This window comes from Sus scrofa, chromosome 13 (genome assembly GCF_054392235.1).
Source record: "Sus scrofa isolate SSC_HxYL_T2T_F1_AM1 chromosome 13, Sscrofa_HxYL_maternal_Yorkshire_Landrace_v2.0, whole genome shotgun sequence".
Lineage (NCBI taxonomy): Eukaryota > Metazoa > Chordata > Mammalia > Artiodactyla > Suidae > Sus > Sus scrofa.
The window spans coordinates 37133677-37150087 of record NC_139395.1 but is presented as its reverse complement, the minus strand read 5'-3'; the positions used below and the strand labels follow the sequence as shown (position 1 = coordinate 37150087).

The window sequence follows — 16411 nt, the reverse complement described above, 5'->3', positions numbered from 1 at the left end:
TGTGTGTGCGCACGCTCGTGCATGCACACATGCACTCCAAAAGAACCCTGGAGAGAAATACCATGTTCTACGGCAGTCTTGAAACCCAAATTTTAATCAATGTAAGTGTAAAGCAAAACAGTCAATTTGACTTCAACCCAGTTATTTATGTTTCCGCTTGGCTTGTGAGGTCTGATTTGTGTGACCCCTGCGCTATGAAGATTCTATGTTCTATTATAGCAGAATCTGTAAATGCTTACCCACCTTTAATAATCAGACTTTAATATGTGCACTGTCCAGTACAGTAGCCACTAGCCCACATGCAGCTATTTACATTTAAACTTTAATTAAAATTCAAGTAGAAATTCCTCTGTGGCACTCACTACATTTCAAATTCTCAACAGTCATATTCGGCTGTGAAGATATGGCACATTTCCAACCTCACAGAAAATACTGCTGTGCAGTAAAACTCTATACTGTTGGGGTTTCTAGTGTCCAGCTGAAACTGACATTTCCCAACCTCTACTGAAATATGAATGGTCAAGAAGTACTAGTAGAAGTCCATGGAAGTCTCTTTAAAAGGGCCTTGGATCAGATGGCAAGAGCCTTTTGCTCGCCTCCTTCTTCTTGCATGGAAAGATGACACAGTAGCTGGAAGTCAGCAGCCATCTTGGGACCATGAGGAAAGGTATGCTGGGGTTGGATACCCATGGTACCCTTTCCTCCCCCACCCCCACCCCCTACCTTGATGATCCCATCAAATCTCACGGCATTAAACACTATCTTCTAATGACTCCTAAATTTATACTACTAACCCAGACCACCAACAAAACCACAGATCTCCACTTCACTATCTACTAAGCCCTTCAAAACTCAGTTTGTCTAAAAATGAACTCCAGATCCTCCCCTTAAAGCCTGGTCCACCTGCAAGCTTCCCTATTCCAGTTGAAAATACCACCACTGACACCTCCATGCTTTATTACTCAGGCTGAAAACCTGGGGAGTCCCCTTTGACATTTTCTTCCTTCCACCTGACAACAGAGCCCTTAGGATCCACCTTCGAAGCGTATGCAGCATCTGACACTCCTCGCCACCTCCACTGCTATCACCCCAGGCAGAGCCACCAAGCCCCTTCCCTGGATGCTTCAAATGGTGTCCTGACCAAGTCCCTGCTTCTATACCACCTCCTAGGTGCCATTTCATTGTAGCACTTAGAAGGGTCCTTTTAAAGTAAGGGCCTCTTCATGGAAAGTAAGACCATGTCACTGCTCTGCCCAGACGCATTGGACGGCTCCCACCTCACTTGGGGTAAAGGCACAGTCCATCCTGTGAACCATGAGGCCTGAGTGACTTACCCACCTTCCTGAAGCCTGACCTAGACCTCCTCTCCCCCAACTCTGCTCCCCCAGGCCTCCCTGCTCCTCCTCTCCAAATCTACCCCACACCTGGGGACTCTGTTTGAACATTCCCTACGGGAACCCACTGTGCTAACTCCCACCTCCTCACTGTTGGCTCAAATCTCCCTCACTGAAGCCACCCCGACCCAGGCTGCACCTTCTAATACCCATTAAGTCACCTCTTGCTATCGCTCCTGTGTATCTCCCTCCACTGCCAGGCGGGGACCCAGAGGGCAGGAATTCTGTTCACAGACAGAGCTGAGGGCCCGCCTAGGACACAGCAGGTGCTCAGTCCTTTTTCCTGAACAGGGGAGAGGTCAAGAGAATTGCATCCTGAAATGCTAAGGGCAGTTTCAGAGCTTCACTCACTATCTCACACCTTCTTTCAGGGGTTGACCACAGATTTCTGGACTCTTCACCTCCCACATCTGCTTCATTTCCAGAACGACAAGATGCTGAGACAGTTTCCTAGCCAAGTTTCATCCAGACAAGCCCACATAAGAATTTCTAGACAAAAGGGTTTCCCTTTGTACCATCTCTGTAGTAGATGTGGTCACTGCCAGTGAAAAGGGGCCATTCAGAGATGTGCTGTGAGAAGTTCCCATCATGGTAGCGGAAACGAATCCAACTGGGAACCATGTAGGTTGTGGGTTTGATTTCTGGCTTTGCTCAGTGGGTTAAGGATCTGGCGTTGCTGTGAGCTGTGATGTAGGTCGCAGACACAGCTCAGATCTGGTGTGGGTGTGGCTGTGGCTGGCAGCTGCAGCTCTGACTAAACCCCTAGCCTGGGAACCTCCATATGCCGCGGGTGCAGCCAACAAAAGACAAAAAAAAAAAAAAAAAAAAAAGAAGGAACCAGAGATGTGCTGTGAGGCTGTGAGATGACAGGAAGGGGCTCAAGGGCTCAAGAAGAGGAGAAGAAGAAATGCAGGTGGTGACAAGAGAAGGTTGAGGGAACCTAAAATTAAGCCATGAGTTTACCCCATGCTGCACAGAAGGAAAGGAATTTTACCTTCTTTCGATCTTCACAACCTGTGCAGTAGGTATTGTTAGTCTCATTTGACTTGTGACAAAGTCTTGGATAAGACAAAAAAAAAAAAATGCTACAAGTTGCGCTGTTAAGAAGTGGCAGGATTGGAAGTTTGGGCTTAGTAGATGCAAACATTTAGAATGGATAGTCAATGAGGACCTACTGTATAGCACAGGGAACTATACCCAATTTCCTGGGATAAACCATAATGGAAAGGAATATAAAAAAGAATGTAGCAAACTATTGCCTTTGGAATGGACAAGCAATGAGGTCCTGTGTATAGCACTGGGAACTATATCTAGTCACTTGTGATGGAGCATGATAGAGGATAACGTGAGAAAAAGAATGTATATATGTATGTGTGACTGGGTCATTTTTCTGTACACTAGGAAATTGACAGAACACTGTAAACCAACCATAATGGAAAAAATAAAAATCATTTAAAAAAAAAAAAAAAAAAGAGAATTGCATCCTGGAGCCAGTGAAAGAACACCAGCAACTCTCCTCTCCCCAGAAGTCCTGTCATGTAATAAAAGGCCTCCATGATGCACTTAAGCTCCTACAGTCAGGTCTCAATTCTTGGCAGCTGAACAGAATTCTTAACTGATACCCCTAAAGCCAAGGGCACTAGGCTGCATTTGCAGGCTGAAAGCCGCCCACACACACCATGGCACTAGGCACGCCAATGATCCAGTTTATCACCTTCCCAGATTTGAAACTCACCTCTACTCCAAGGAGCAGGGATAAGAAGCCATGAAGCAAGTGATCTTATCATTATAACCCCCTTCTTCACTACTTAGCTGGCTTGGAAGTTTTCCTCCAAAGAGGAATTCTTTGGACATGACCCTCTACCCCATTCACTAGTGTTTTGACCCGTGTCCTATCTCAGCATGCTGCACCGCATAAAGGGGAACTCTCTGCCCCCCACCTCCCCTTTCATCATCAGTCTGGACTTGAGTCACCTCCCGGCCCCCTGTAGCCAGTCATGGAGACAGCACCATACACCTAATAAACTGGCCCCACGGCCACGGCCTTTGCAGGAAAACATCATGACTGCGTCCACTTGGCTCGTCCACCTTCGCTCAGAGGCCATCATGGTCCCTTCCACAGGGAGCTGGGCAAGTCTCAGACACAAATGCTCTCCTTGGGAGGAGAAAGGCTGTGGGACTGTGTGACCTGGCTGGGACAGCCCTGGGGGTAGGCTGAGGGGCTGGCCACTTCACAAAGCTTGGCTCTCAGGCCTGTTGCTCCTGAAACCACACGGGGCTCACTTATTAGGCCAGAGGATTCTCTGAAAGACAGGGGACAGTCACCCCAGGAAGGAGTGGAGAAGACAAGGAAAAGAATAACCGGATAATGGGGCCACCCTGATCTGCTGTTTCTGGTTAGAACAACGGGTAAGAAAGGGCAGAACCAGGTTTAGGTCCTACCTGATCAAGCTGCTGAACATGAAAACCAAAGGACTGAAGGATGACCCACGGGGCAGCCAACTACTGGCACTAATCAAGACGGGCCTGCTTCGGCTCAAGAGGCAGGAGACTTCAGGGTTCAAACAGCCCTGCAGAAAATCAGTTCTCCCACTCCCCACACCCCTCTCCTCTTCTAGCAAGTTCAACCCTCAGCTCTTCCACATGCTCCATTGCGGAGAGGTTTTCTCAACAGACTCTCAACACATACACTTGGGGAAGGGGTGAGGAAAGGCCAGAGAAATTTGAATAAAATCCTTTCCACTATTTCAAATGGAAACTACTAAGCCAGCTAATCATTTCCGTCAAAATCCAGAGTGCCTCTGCACCAAACGTACAAATATCAACACTGTGGTCTGGTGGTTAAACTGACCCCAAGAAATGACTTTCCTATTATTTGTCAATTTGCAAAGCCACAGGAAACAAGAGGAAAAAAAGACTCTGGTAATCAAACATCTGTGTGCAAGGCGGGACTTGAATGATATGATCAACTTAGTAACAGAGACAACAGATACAGTGGTCAAAGCCAATGTAAATCACTGTAGCTGGCTTGCAAGAGCCAACTGGTAAATTTTCGGAAAGTTTATGAGTCGGAGTTAAACACAGCCATTTATTAAAGGTAAACTGCATACACTTATAATCAAATAATTTATATTAAGATAAATGTAATAAATACTCAAACTTCATGACTGCCTAATTATTTTATTTTACTTTACCATCATCTGTGTTCTTGAGGTTATTTAGATACATTGTAATCTCTTGTACACAGTGAAAATACTATATAATAGCGTGCCACTGCATGTTTCATCCTAAGTCCACATTCAGTGAAATCAGCTATGGTAGGAGTATTTACACCAGGGGGATTGGCAAAGTGCTATAAGTCAGGTTTTTCTCCCAGATCACTGGCTGTTACACATTACGAGCACACCACTACTCCAGAGTATACTCATCAAGTCACCACCTCTGGAAGACACAGTAAAGCTTCTCACCAGTTTTGCAACCTTTGGGCCCCATCATTTACCCTCTTGATCCACATAGAGCCTTTAGAAGAGAACCTGGCCTACGACAAGTACTCAGTTCACGGCAGCCCATGTTTATGAACTATGTTATAGTGTGATGGTTAAGAGCACAGCCTTGGGAACCAAGCTTGCTGGGTTCAAATCCCACTTCTGCTACTTGCCATCTATAAAGTACTGGGCAAGTTCCTTTACTCCTCTATGCCTTGTAAACTATAAAATGAGGACACAAATACTAACTACCTCTCATGTTAGTGTGAGAAGAAAATGAAGATTAAAAGCAGTCACTGAAAATGACTGGCATGTACTAAAGAAAGTGCTCGATTAGTGTTTGCTGCTTCCATTGTTATTACTCTGAATGTTGTGAGAATTCTTCTTTTAGTCAGAATCACTTTCAAAGAGAATTTAATTATTAAACTCTTTACCAATAATTACTGTATTATCACACCTTACTTTTGCAGAGAAATATGGCTCCTTCCAATATTCAAACTAAAAGTCCCTTTTCAGGACATAGATTCAAGCCCATTTCAGAGGCCATCAGGGCCCCTCCATCTGCCTTCCTCAGGGGTCCTGACAAACCCTCAACTAGGACCCTAAAGATCTGGGGCGGAGAAGAGCTAACTGCAGCAGGAGGGGACATTCCGTTCATGTTTAAGGGCTGTCCTCCTTCCAAAGCAGGTTAAAGCTTGTCCCCAGAGGGACCCCTGAACCACTCCTGGAGGAGCAAACTGAGGTCACTGGTCTATAAACTCCAGGTGAAGTCAGCTGGACAGGTTAACTCATTCAAGGGATAGTCTTTCAATAGAATTCCATGAACATATGAAAAAAGAACAGGAACCTCTCCATGCATCAACATGGAACAACCTCCAAGACCCATTTAAAAAAAAAAAAAAGTCTGATTGATCTCTGATCTGCCTATTGTCTTTTGAGCTGGTCTTTTCCATAGAGTCACAGTAGCAGTAGCCTTTTAAGTCTGGCTTCCTTCACTTAGCAAGATGCATTACAGATTCACCCACTTATTCGGCATATTAGTAGTTCATTCTTAGTTTTTGCTGAGTAATGTTCCATTGTACACTCTTTCCTAAAATCTGTTTACCCATTCTGCTGTTGGGCATTTAATTTTTGTTTTCTTTTTCTTTCTTTTTTTTTTTTTTTTTTTGGCCATGCCCAAAGCATGCAAAAGTTCCCGGGCCAGGGATCAAATCTGCACCACAGCAGTGACCCAAGCTACTGGAGTGACTATGCTGAATCCTTAATGTGCTGAGTCACCAAGGAACTCCTGCCTGTAGGCATTTTAAAAGGATAAAAGCAAGCTCCCCAACAGTATGCCATGCACACAGCTTTGTGTATTCATTGACAAGCTCTCAGAAGACACACAAGAAGTTGGAACCATGGATGCCTCTGGGAAACAGGTGGCTGAGACTCCCTTCTTTCCATAACTTTTAGAACCAGTTTTTAAAAATATTTAATTATGTGCATATACTACCAATTTTTAAAAACTGTCTTATGATGACCTCCTACATCGAAGATGTGTATCACTTTTTCCCAAACTTTACAGCTTTTTTTTTTTAGCTATTTCTTTGACTTATCAAGACAACTAACAAGAGATTTTATCAAGAAATTTAGCATTTCATTTTCCAGATAAAGAAGAATACTTGGCTGTTTTCCTTTCTCCTCTTCTTCAGACAGAGGTCTTATCTTTACTCCAACTTCATCTTCCTTAAACTCTTTCTTAGAGAAAACAAAAGCTCCCAAGGCCTCTGAAAACTGGCATTCAATAGATCCAAAGATGGCAAACTCACAGTCCATCATGTGACTGGAGCTGGCCCTAGGCATTTTTTGGATGTGAAAAATGGAGAAAAAACAAAAAACAAACAAAAAAAAAACTAGATACCTGGGCAGAGCCCAAGGCATGACCTCCAATACTGCTGGGCGGCCAGTGTGATACCCTCCCTTGGCCAGGCCAGGACCTGCAGCAGCTTAAGGCTCCAACTCCCTTGAAGAATTCTCCGGCAACATAAAAGAACCATCTCTTGAACACCTGCAGCTACTCAAAGAAGCCAACGTGTTTCTATTATCCTTCGTCTAGTGCGGAGTGGGGTGTTTTTTTCCTTTTTTACATTAATCCTGTTATTGGCTCCCTGGACAGTATCTGACATGTGATTTCACTCACCAAGGTTTTCTGGAGGCCTCTGGAGGGGGTCTCAGATCCTCAGAGCTGGGAGGGAGGCAGCCCATCCCCTGTTCTGCCTCTCCTGGTCTTCTGCCTGTCCCCATACAGGCTCAAAAGTCTCACTCGGAGTTCCTGTCATGGCTAAGTGGTTAACAAACCCGACTAGTAACCATGAGGTTGCAGGTTCAATCCCTGGCCTCGCTCAGTGGGTTAAGGATCCGGCGTTGCCATGAGCTGTGGTATAGCTCGCAGACATGGCTCAGATCCTGTGTTGCTGTGGCTCTTGTGTAGGCCAGCAGCTGTAGCTCCTATTCGACCCCTAGCCTGGGAATCTCCATATGCCATGGATGCAGCCCTAAAAAGACAAAAGACAAAATAAAAAAAAAAGTCTCACCCGATTTTCCTGCTCCTGAAGTGGCTCCAGTTTGGCCGTCATACATGAGCACCTGACCTCACAAAGGGCTGACTCTCAGATGTCATGTAGGACTTGAAGACAGAGCTCAGTTACCATCCAGGTAAATACAGAGACCAGGAAATGAAGGAGTGATGAGAGAACACAGCCAGGCATCCCCGACTCTCCACTCTAGCATCTCACGCCATTGCTTCCCTGCCAGAGGTCCCAGAGAAGTGAGAGGCCCCACCCTGATCAGATCAGCTCCCTTGACCCATATCCACCCAACCTGATTAGTCCTTTCAGTGAGGCTGGGTCTGTTAAGCATTTATTTTGTGCCCATCAGGCATGAAAGCAGGTGCCAGGCAGCACAGGATAAGCTTTGATCAGACAAGAGGCTGATGGCAGCCTCCCCAGGGCCAAGGACAGTGGCTGGCTGAGGATGTTTAAGGCCTGTGAGCTGACTGAGCCTTGAAGAGCAGACAGATCTTCAGCAGGCAAGAGGGGTGAGGCACAGCCAATCAAAGCAGAGCATGGCCAGGGCTTCAGGCTTCCCAGACTGGGCTCATGGCACGGTTTTCCACAGCACAGGGGCATGGCTCTATAATAGGACCCAGACATTTAGAAAGTTAATCCTGGATCAATACCCCTTTAGTCTTTGGATTTTTGGTTTTTTGGTTTTTTTGGCCTCGCCTGTGGCATACGGAAGTTCCTAGGCCAGGGATCGAACCCTCGGCACAGCAGCGACAATGCCAGATCCTTAACCTTCTGACAGGGAACTCCCCCATTAGTCCTTCTGATTGCATCAGAGAGAGTTCGGCATGGTGCCAGTATGTCTAATACTTCCCTAGAGTACTCTAATTTCCCCTTCTAACACACAGAAGAGCTGGCTACTTCTTCAGAGACTTCAGCAAGTAATGACATCCAGTTAGAATTCAAGGACATTGTTGTGTCTTCAATGTATTTATTTTCACAGTTACTTTCTCTTTTGGCAGCCAATAATTGGTATTCTGCTTATAGGAGTGTACACAGTTTCTGCTTTAAATTATTTCATTCGAGGCAAAAAGTCGATTTAAAGAAAAAATAGGAAATAAAACTCCGCATGGAGGAGGTACATGTTTGAGACCAAAAAATGCAAAAATACTGCAGGTGATACGTGGTTGTACCTGGATATGACAAAACCTGGGCCTCTGATGACTCAAGTGTCAGAGGGGCTGGGTGAGCATCAGAGCTAAGGGTGGGAAGCGTAATGGACACTTTCCAGGAGAAAAGGGGTCAGTTCACCTTAACAAGAGCCCAGGACACGTGATGTGATGTGGAAATGAGGCTGGATGGATAAACGGAGGCTACCTCTTGGAGGCCCCACCAGGGCAATGATGGAATAAAACATGGGACAATGCAGCCAGCCTAGGGGGCAGGTGTCAGCCCCAGCTGTCTTCTATGATAGGGATACTTATTGCCATATATGGAAGGAAAACTTCTACAGCAAAGAAGAAAGGGGAAAAAATGATTGGAATAGGCTTAAAGAAAAAAAGAAAAAAAATAACCTACAGATAGCCTAAACAAAACACACCCAGCCCCTAGCGCCTGCCTCCCTGTCTGCCTGCCATATGGTGTGCGATAAGCGAGATGGCTTTTATCTCTCTTCCTTCACTGTCTACAAAGCCCAGTGTCGGCCATGGAGAAGGCTGCGTTCTCACGCCCTGCTGCCCTGAAGACCAGCCCCCAGCCCCACTCCAGGAGGTGACCAGGCTGCCACCCCCTTCCCCCAGCACTGCTGCCTGCCTGGGCCCCCCAAGAACCATGGCCTTCACAGCTGTTTTCCCACAACTGGAGAAACCACAGGCCAGGCCAGCTGGGCCACACCACGAACAGTCAGCCGGTCCATTAGCATTCACCTTTCCCGGTCCCCTCTACCATTCCCCAGGGTCCTCTGCTATAACCCAGACAACCAATGCCTGGTAGGAAAAAACTTTCCACCAGGCTGTAGAGTATCAGCCACCTTGAGCGCCTCCTAAAGCATCAAAGGCTGGTGCCTTCCTAATGGATCCCACCACCCCCATCTCCTTGCATGAGAGAATGACCACACAATAACTATATTCAAATTTTTCTAGGTCCACATTTGCTGAAGCCCTGCTCTCTTGTTCTCCCTAAAATGACCCAAATAATCACAAAGAAGTGTGTGTTTGCTCTGTGCTTCTGAGCCCTGCCCCACCCTCTACACTCTTCTGACCACCATCTCAATCTCTCTTGTTAGCTATGTTTTTTGACTGATGGAAGAAGTGCCACTCATGGCATGGAGGGTATCAGTTAGGATGAATCTTTCAACTGGATACCCAGTTAAACCTGAATTTCAAATAACAAATTTAGGATAAGTATATCCCATGCATTATCTGGGATATACTTTTTTTTTTTTTTTTTTTTTTTTAGGCATTCCTGTTGTGGAACAGCGGAAACAAATCCGACTAGGAACCATGAGGTTGCAGGTTTGATCCCTGGCCTTGCTTAGTGGGTTAAGGATCTGGTGAGGCCACGAGCTGTGGTGTAGGTCACAGATGTGGCTCGGATCTGGCATTGCTGTGGCTGTGGCATAGGCAGCTGTAGCTCCAATTAGGCCCCTAGCCTGGGAAACGCCACATGCTGCACGTGTGGCCCTAAAAGGCAAAACAAACAAATAAATCAATAAATATATTTTTTTAATTTGTTAACTGAAATTCAGTTTTAACTGGGAATCTTATATTTTTGTTTGCAAATCTGGCGATCCTAGATATCAGGAAATAGCAGGACCAATAGCCTTGGGTAGTTTCGTTCTTCCCAGTTAATACTCAGAGGCCACCAGAGAAACAGCCCTGCCTCTGGCCTGCACCTCATTATTGCTGTTTTCTAAGTGTACTTTACATGGCCCTATCTTTCAGCAAAGACCCCTGGTAGCTACACAGGCAGGGGTAACATCTCACTCAAAGCAAGAAGTTACAAGCGCCCTGAAGGGCAGTATTTGGGGATGAGACCCAGCACGAGGAAGCCAAGGTAAGATGCCCCACCTCCAGGAAGATGCCAAGTGCAGGCACTTGAAGGCCTGGCAGTGTCTGACATGACAGCCACACACCCCTAAGGGTGCTCATGGGCCATCTTCATCTAAGACCCAGAGAGCTGGGTGGCTTATTGGCTTAACAGGAGCACTGCTTTATAAATGGCCTTCAGCAAGGCCTTGGGGCAGCTGGTTTGGGCAGGCCCCGGCACGCGTCCTGGCAGGGGACAGAACCCAGCCTCACTGAAAAGAATCTCAGGGGCCTGGACTTGGGCTCTGGGCCAAAGTGCCATGGATGCGTGGGGCACTGCTCTATCTACAAGCCAGGAGCTTGTAGTAGCAGCTGTTATTCTCCTGCTCTGGCACTAACAACACAATAATAGAACAACACTTCAACTCCATCTGTAGACTATTTCTGCTATCATCCAGAGAGCCACTGGCTAATAGTAATTGAACTACATGTGATTGCCATTTTTTTGTGAGCCAAGAATATTAGAATATTGTCAATTTTGTATGGTCCAACTGAATAATAATGCTGAGTGTCTGCTGTGTGGTAGACTCCATGCGAAGTCATTTAAGTATATTCATCATATAATGTTTAATTCTACCATCACCTTTCCAAGCTAAGTACTACTGCACCTATTTCAGAGATGCAGAAATTGAGACACAAGAGAAGTCAAAGTTGTATCCAACTGACACAGTGTGAACTCCAAAACCCACATACATCTTACCCACCACATGGCCTGGGTCAAAAGGGTCCTTCCACCTCTTGTGCTATCTCTGCTTGGGGGTCAGTGGCTGGCCATTCTTGCAACATGGAGCACCAGACTCCCATCCCACCAATACCTGCCTGCAAAGGGCCACTTTGTAGCTAATAAAAGCCTGGCCTCCTCAATTAGTAGCAAAGTATATTTAACCCACTATTTCAAGAGGAGAAAAACATTCCAAACATTTATTTAGAATGAGGGGAAAGGGGGACAAAAAAACGCACTCCTAAAACAAACAGAAAGTAATCAAGGGAGGAAAAATCCAACCAGTTGTAAAACACCTTAACCATGACTAAGAGCTAATATGTAGTGGATCATGGCGAAAGGCATCAGGTATGGTATGATCCAGCACCACTGCAGACTCAGAGACATGTCCTTCTGTGTCTCTACTCTGCATAGAGGGGAGAGGATAAGAAACCTCCCAAAAGAACAAGACAAGACCAGAGAGTACTGCTGGTCTCCTGCTCCACTATCACCCCCTCAGAGGCTGAGACCAGCACAATAAGAGCAATAAAGGGCTGCCTAACTGCAACTTTAAAAGAAGAAACGAATGCTCTCCTCCTTGTAAAATAAAAATTTGAAAGTCAGAACATACGTAATGCACAATAAAAGTTCCCACCAGTTCCAAATGAACATCTGTAGAGATCAAAGTATGACAATAAAAAGAACTGACCTTCACATGGGCCACATAGTGATGACATGTCTCCTCCAAGTGGACCAGCTGCAGCTTCTCTGAGACCTGACCCACGGACTCTCCCAGCAACACAAAGTAGACCCTGGGCAACTGGCTCTTTTCTTTTTTGGCCACATCAGCCGTCAGAACATAATTCAGACCTGCCAATGAATAAGGTCAAAAAGTCAGCAAAGATAGAAACACTGTGACAAGGCCCCTTCCAGTGCCCCTCAGAGGTTCAGAATCCCCCTTCATATGGTACCCAGCCCTCCACTGCACAGAGGACTAACAGCAAGCAGATGGCCCAGCCTACCTGGGGATGCTCTGGGCATCACACTTCATGGCCTGATTTAACCCTCATGAGTTATCGACTGAACCACCAATATATACCCAATACGTAGGTGCACCCAATATAATCAGTGTCCTGAGAGGCAGGCACCGTGGCAAACCTATAGATCACCAGGAGCTGCTGAAACTACCAAGGCTGCATGGAACACTGACTCTTATAAAGAAATGGAACATATGCCCAACCCAAGGGAGAAATCACCCAATAATTCAGAGTCATCACACAGATGCTGTGGTGCTCTATCATCACTACATCTGCTAGACCGCGGCCATCCATGGACTACTGTGCATGACTGTGGGGCGGGCACTGTGGAGGTGCAGGGGACACAACAAAGAACAACACAGGCAAGCCCCCTGCCCTCGTGGAGCTCACACTCCAAACACAGAGGAAGGCTAGGAGTGGCTTCATTCCCAGGCAGCCATGTGCTGACCACACAGTTCTATGGTGCCTATTGGTTCAACAAAAACCATGACCACCATGGGGTCTGTACTGGGGTGCACCCTTAAAAAGAAAAACTCATCACCTGTACTTGAAGGCGTAAGGCCAGCAGGCAGAACCTGTTGTGACACAATGTGGGACTTCAAAAAGAATGGTCACAGTAGAGAACACACATTGGATGAACCCAAAGGGTTTCACCACCGTCATTTCAGAGTCTGTCAGTAAGTATCTGACAATGTGTTTTATTAGGTAAATATGGCCTTAGTCTTTTTTTTTTTTTCTTTCTTTCTTTCTTTCTTTCTCTTTTTGGCTGCCCTGCACCATATGGATTTCCTGGGCCAGGGATCAGATCCAAGCCTGGGTTGCGACCTATGCCACAGCTGTGGCACTGCAGGATCATTTAACCCACTGTGCCGGGCCAGGAATTGAGAGAGGCTGCCAATCCCGTTGTGCCACAGTGGAAACTCAGAGCCAGGTGGCAACACCAGATCCAGACTGGGGATCCAACCTGCATCCTGGTGCTGCAAAGATGCCTCCCATCCCATTCGGCACAGGGGGAACGTCCTGGTTTTAGTCTTATTAGACTCCTCTTACTGCTGTTTTCGTACCACAGAACCATTTTAGAGATCGGCTCCTCTGTAACACTTTTTATAGGTAACACTTTATTTTTGAGCTGCTCTGTGGATTCGGGGGAATGTGGCATTCTTCAAGTGAGAGAAAGGGAGCTTCTGTCCCTAAAACGCCCAGATGAGACTGTTGAGCAGTGGAAAAATGGATGACCCTTCCCTGCCCTGGCTCCACACAACAGCCTCTTAGAAGCCAGCCTCTTGCACCCAAAAAATGCAGCTTTGCACCTGCCATGAAGCTGAGGCAGCAGGGATGACTCTGGCTTTTAATAACATCAAAGGGATTAGCCACGAGGGGAGGCGTAAACTGGGAAAAGTGACCTGGATAGGCATTGTGCAGCTGCCACAGGCATATTTTTGACGCATTTAATGGTTTTCCTGGGCCTCGGCCATCTCCAGCATCTTGCCTTGCCAAACTGGCAGATTCCTGGTCAGCAAGGGCGAGCCTGCCCTGGCTTGTTTACTTCAGCGAACAGCTGATTTCCAAGGCCAGGCTGGGTAACCAGCAGATACCTGAGACCTAGCTAATCCCAGGCGATATTACTGAGAAGAAAAGAATGCACATGGGATAGTAACTTGACAGAAAAAACACAAGAGTCTGTACAAGATTTAACACACCTATTCTGATGGCAACAGTGCAGGAAATGGGGTAGAATGTCAAAGCTTTAGGACAAGCTCAGGGACCATCTCGTTCAAGACTCTAACTTTTCCAGTAAGGAACTGAGGCCCCAAGAGGGAACAAGACCTGCTCCAGGCCAGAGAGCCATCACTGCAGAGCTGAATCTGGAATTCTCCTCATCTCTTGGGCCAATCTACCATGCTGGCTCTTTGGTGCATTTTTTTACATTATCTGACCCCCCAAACTCGCATTTTTTGAACGCACAGACAGCAGGACCTAACAAATAAAGAGATTTAGAACAGAACTTTGGCCAATTTACTTCCTCCTGATCACAATTTCCCTAGGTGACCACCGAACAGTAAGAAAGAAAAAGTAGAAATGAAGTGCCTTTCCAAGTTCCATTTAGCAAGGTCAGAGCTGGAGAGAGGTATTGCTGGAAGATGAGCCGGAATGCATCGGAGGGGGTAAATCAACGTGGTGGCTGTGGCAGCGGCTGAGCAGGGACCTGTCTGCAGCCCCCCTCCCGGCCATCCTCCTGCGTGCCCTCCCCTGAGTGGCCATGAAGAGTAACCATGGAGAGAAGAGCGGGTCTGAACCACCTCATCAGAGAAAGCCTGGGTGGAAATGAACACAGGAAGAGTGCACAGATAGCATCAGTGCCCCACCCACATCCTCTTGGCTTCTACCGTTTCTCTGCTGTCCAGCCCAACTTTTAACTGCCAGCACCAGCATCCCCTTTTCTGGGGCTTTGATGGCTCAGCCCATGTGCACGGCAGGCCAGGAGCACCCAGAACTAGAGTCCCTGGGACAGCCCTCAGTAACGCATGACTCCAGCTCCCCAGTCCTTTGAGTGGGGTAACCATGCAGTGTGTTCCACACTGGCTCCCAGGCGTCCCCAGCAGGATTCAGCTCCAGCCACTCTGTTACAGTGGTAACTTGTTCAATGACACACCCTCTAACTGGCTGCTGTAATGGTGTCTTTCATGAGTAAACCTGAACTAACCTATCACGGTAGCCTGATATTTGGTCAAACACCCATCAGGATGTCACAGTGGAAGTGTTTTTAAGATGAGATTGACCTTTAAATCAGTAGACTCTGAATAAAGCGGTTACCATCCACAATGTGGGTGGGCCTCACCTAATCAGTAGAAGGCCTTAAGAGGAAAAAGACAAAGGTCTTTGCAAAAAGAAGGAAGCCGCTTTCAGACTGCCTCTGAGCTACAATATCCATACACACATATCCTATTCATTCTGTTTCTCTGGTGAACTCTGATTAATGTGGCTGCCTTCCCTTCCTGTCTCATTGTCCTTCTTTCCTACTGGTACTTCCTGGCATCACCTCCTGACTCAATGACATGCCCTCAAATCCTTGTGCAGGCTCTGCTTCTGCAAGATGGTGAATTAAAATGGGCCGAGTCTGGAAAAGGGAATAAGTTCAACCTTCCCTGAGGGCCAAGCCCTGTGGGGTACTTCAGAAACATTAAGCTCTCCAAAGCCTCATATCACTGCAGAATCACTGGCCCCATATTTCCCTCTTGCAATTCAAGGGAGGGGAGAAACAGCTCAGAGTTACTAACACTGAGCTGATGATCACAACTGCTGCTCTGCTCTGGGTGGTGTTTGCATATGTCAACAGGCTCACCTATCAGAAATTACTAAAACGCAAAAAGCATCCAATCACAGAGAGACCAAATTATCCAATGTGCTAAATGCAATCAAGTTGGAATTAATTCCTCTTTAGAACTGCCTACTCAGTGCTTCTCCTTGATTGAAAATCTATTTTTGAGGAGCTCCCTCGTGGCCTAGCAGTTAAGGATGCAGCGTTGTCACTGCTGTGGTATGGGGTCAATCCCTGGCCTGAAAACTTCCTCATGCCCTGGGTGAGGCTAATAAATAAAAAAATAAAATCTATTTGGGCCTTTTAAATTACACAAAAAGAAGTTAGCTCCTTATCAAATTCTTTCTTCTCACACAAAACCAAGAGATGTATGACGGGAAACCCAGCCTAAGCAAGGAGGATCTCAAACCTGCCAGAGTGGTAAGAAGTGCAGCCCATCCAAAATCCCTGAGCTCAACTGGTACTTTTAAACAGCCCCCACGCCAAGTGTGTCTGAAGGGAGCCTCTGCCCCCACCAAGTGAAGGAGACGCCAGAGAATCAGCCCACCCGGTGGGAGGATGGGTGCGTCAGGCCGCCTGAGTTGCCAGTGAAACCGCCCCCAACACAGCCAGCCCAGCCAGCCCGGCTCGGGGAGGTGCTGGTTCTGATTAAGGCTTGCTCCAACCACACACTTCCCATCCTCAGCTCTCCTTCTGGCAGCCTGTGTCCGTGCCATGTCGAATGATGTCATCTTGATGGAAAAGCTGATGGGCTCCGAGTCATGCTTCAAGCCGTCTCCTTTCCCTGGCCCCCAAGGCCCCCCACACCGTCCAGGCCAGCAGGCAGCCAGCTGTCTCGCATCAG

At 46.9% G+C, this 16411-nt stretch overlaps 1 protein-coding gene across 6 annotated transcripts in view; it reads right to left on the bottom strand.

Annotated features, from left to right (window-relative positions):
• ITGA9 (integrin subunit alpha 9) overlaps positions 1–16411 on the bottom strand; it is a 354847-nt gene that overhangs the window by 244415 nt on the left and 94021 nt on the right. For all 6 annotated transcript variants that reach the window (XR_014822712.1, XM_021071658.2, XM_021071659.2 and 3 more), the window contains exon 15: positions 11921–12081. Coding sequence is in view for 5 of the 6 variants with exons in the window: in XM_021071658.2 (XP_020927317.1) it covers positions 11921–12081 (161 nt within the window). In the remaining variant the exon portion in view is untranslated. The remainder of the gene's footprint in view (positions 1–11920; positions 12082–16411) is intronic.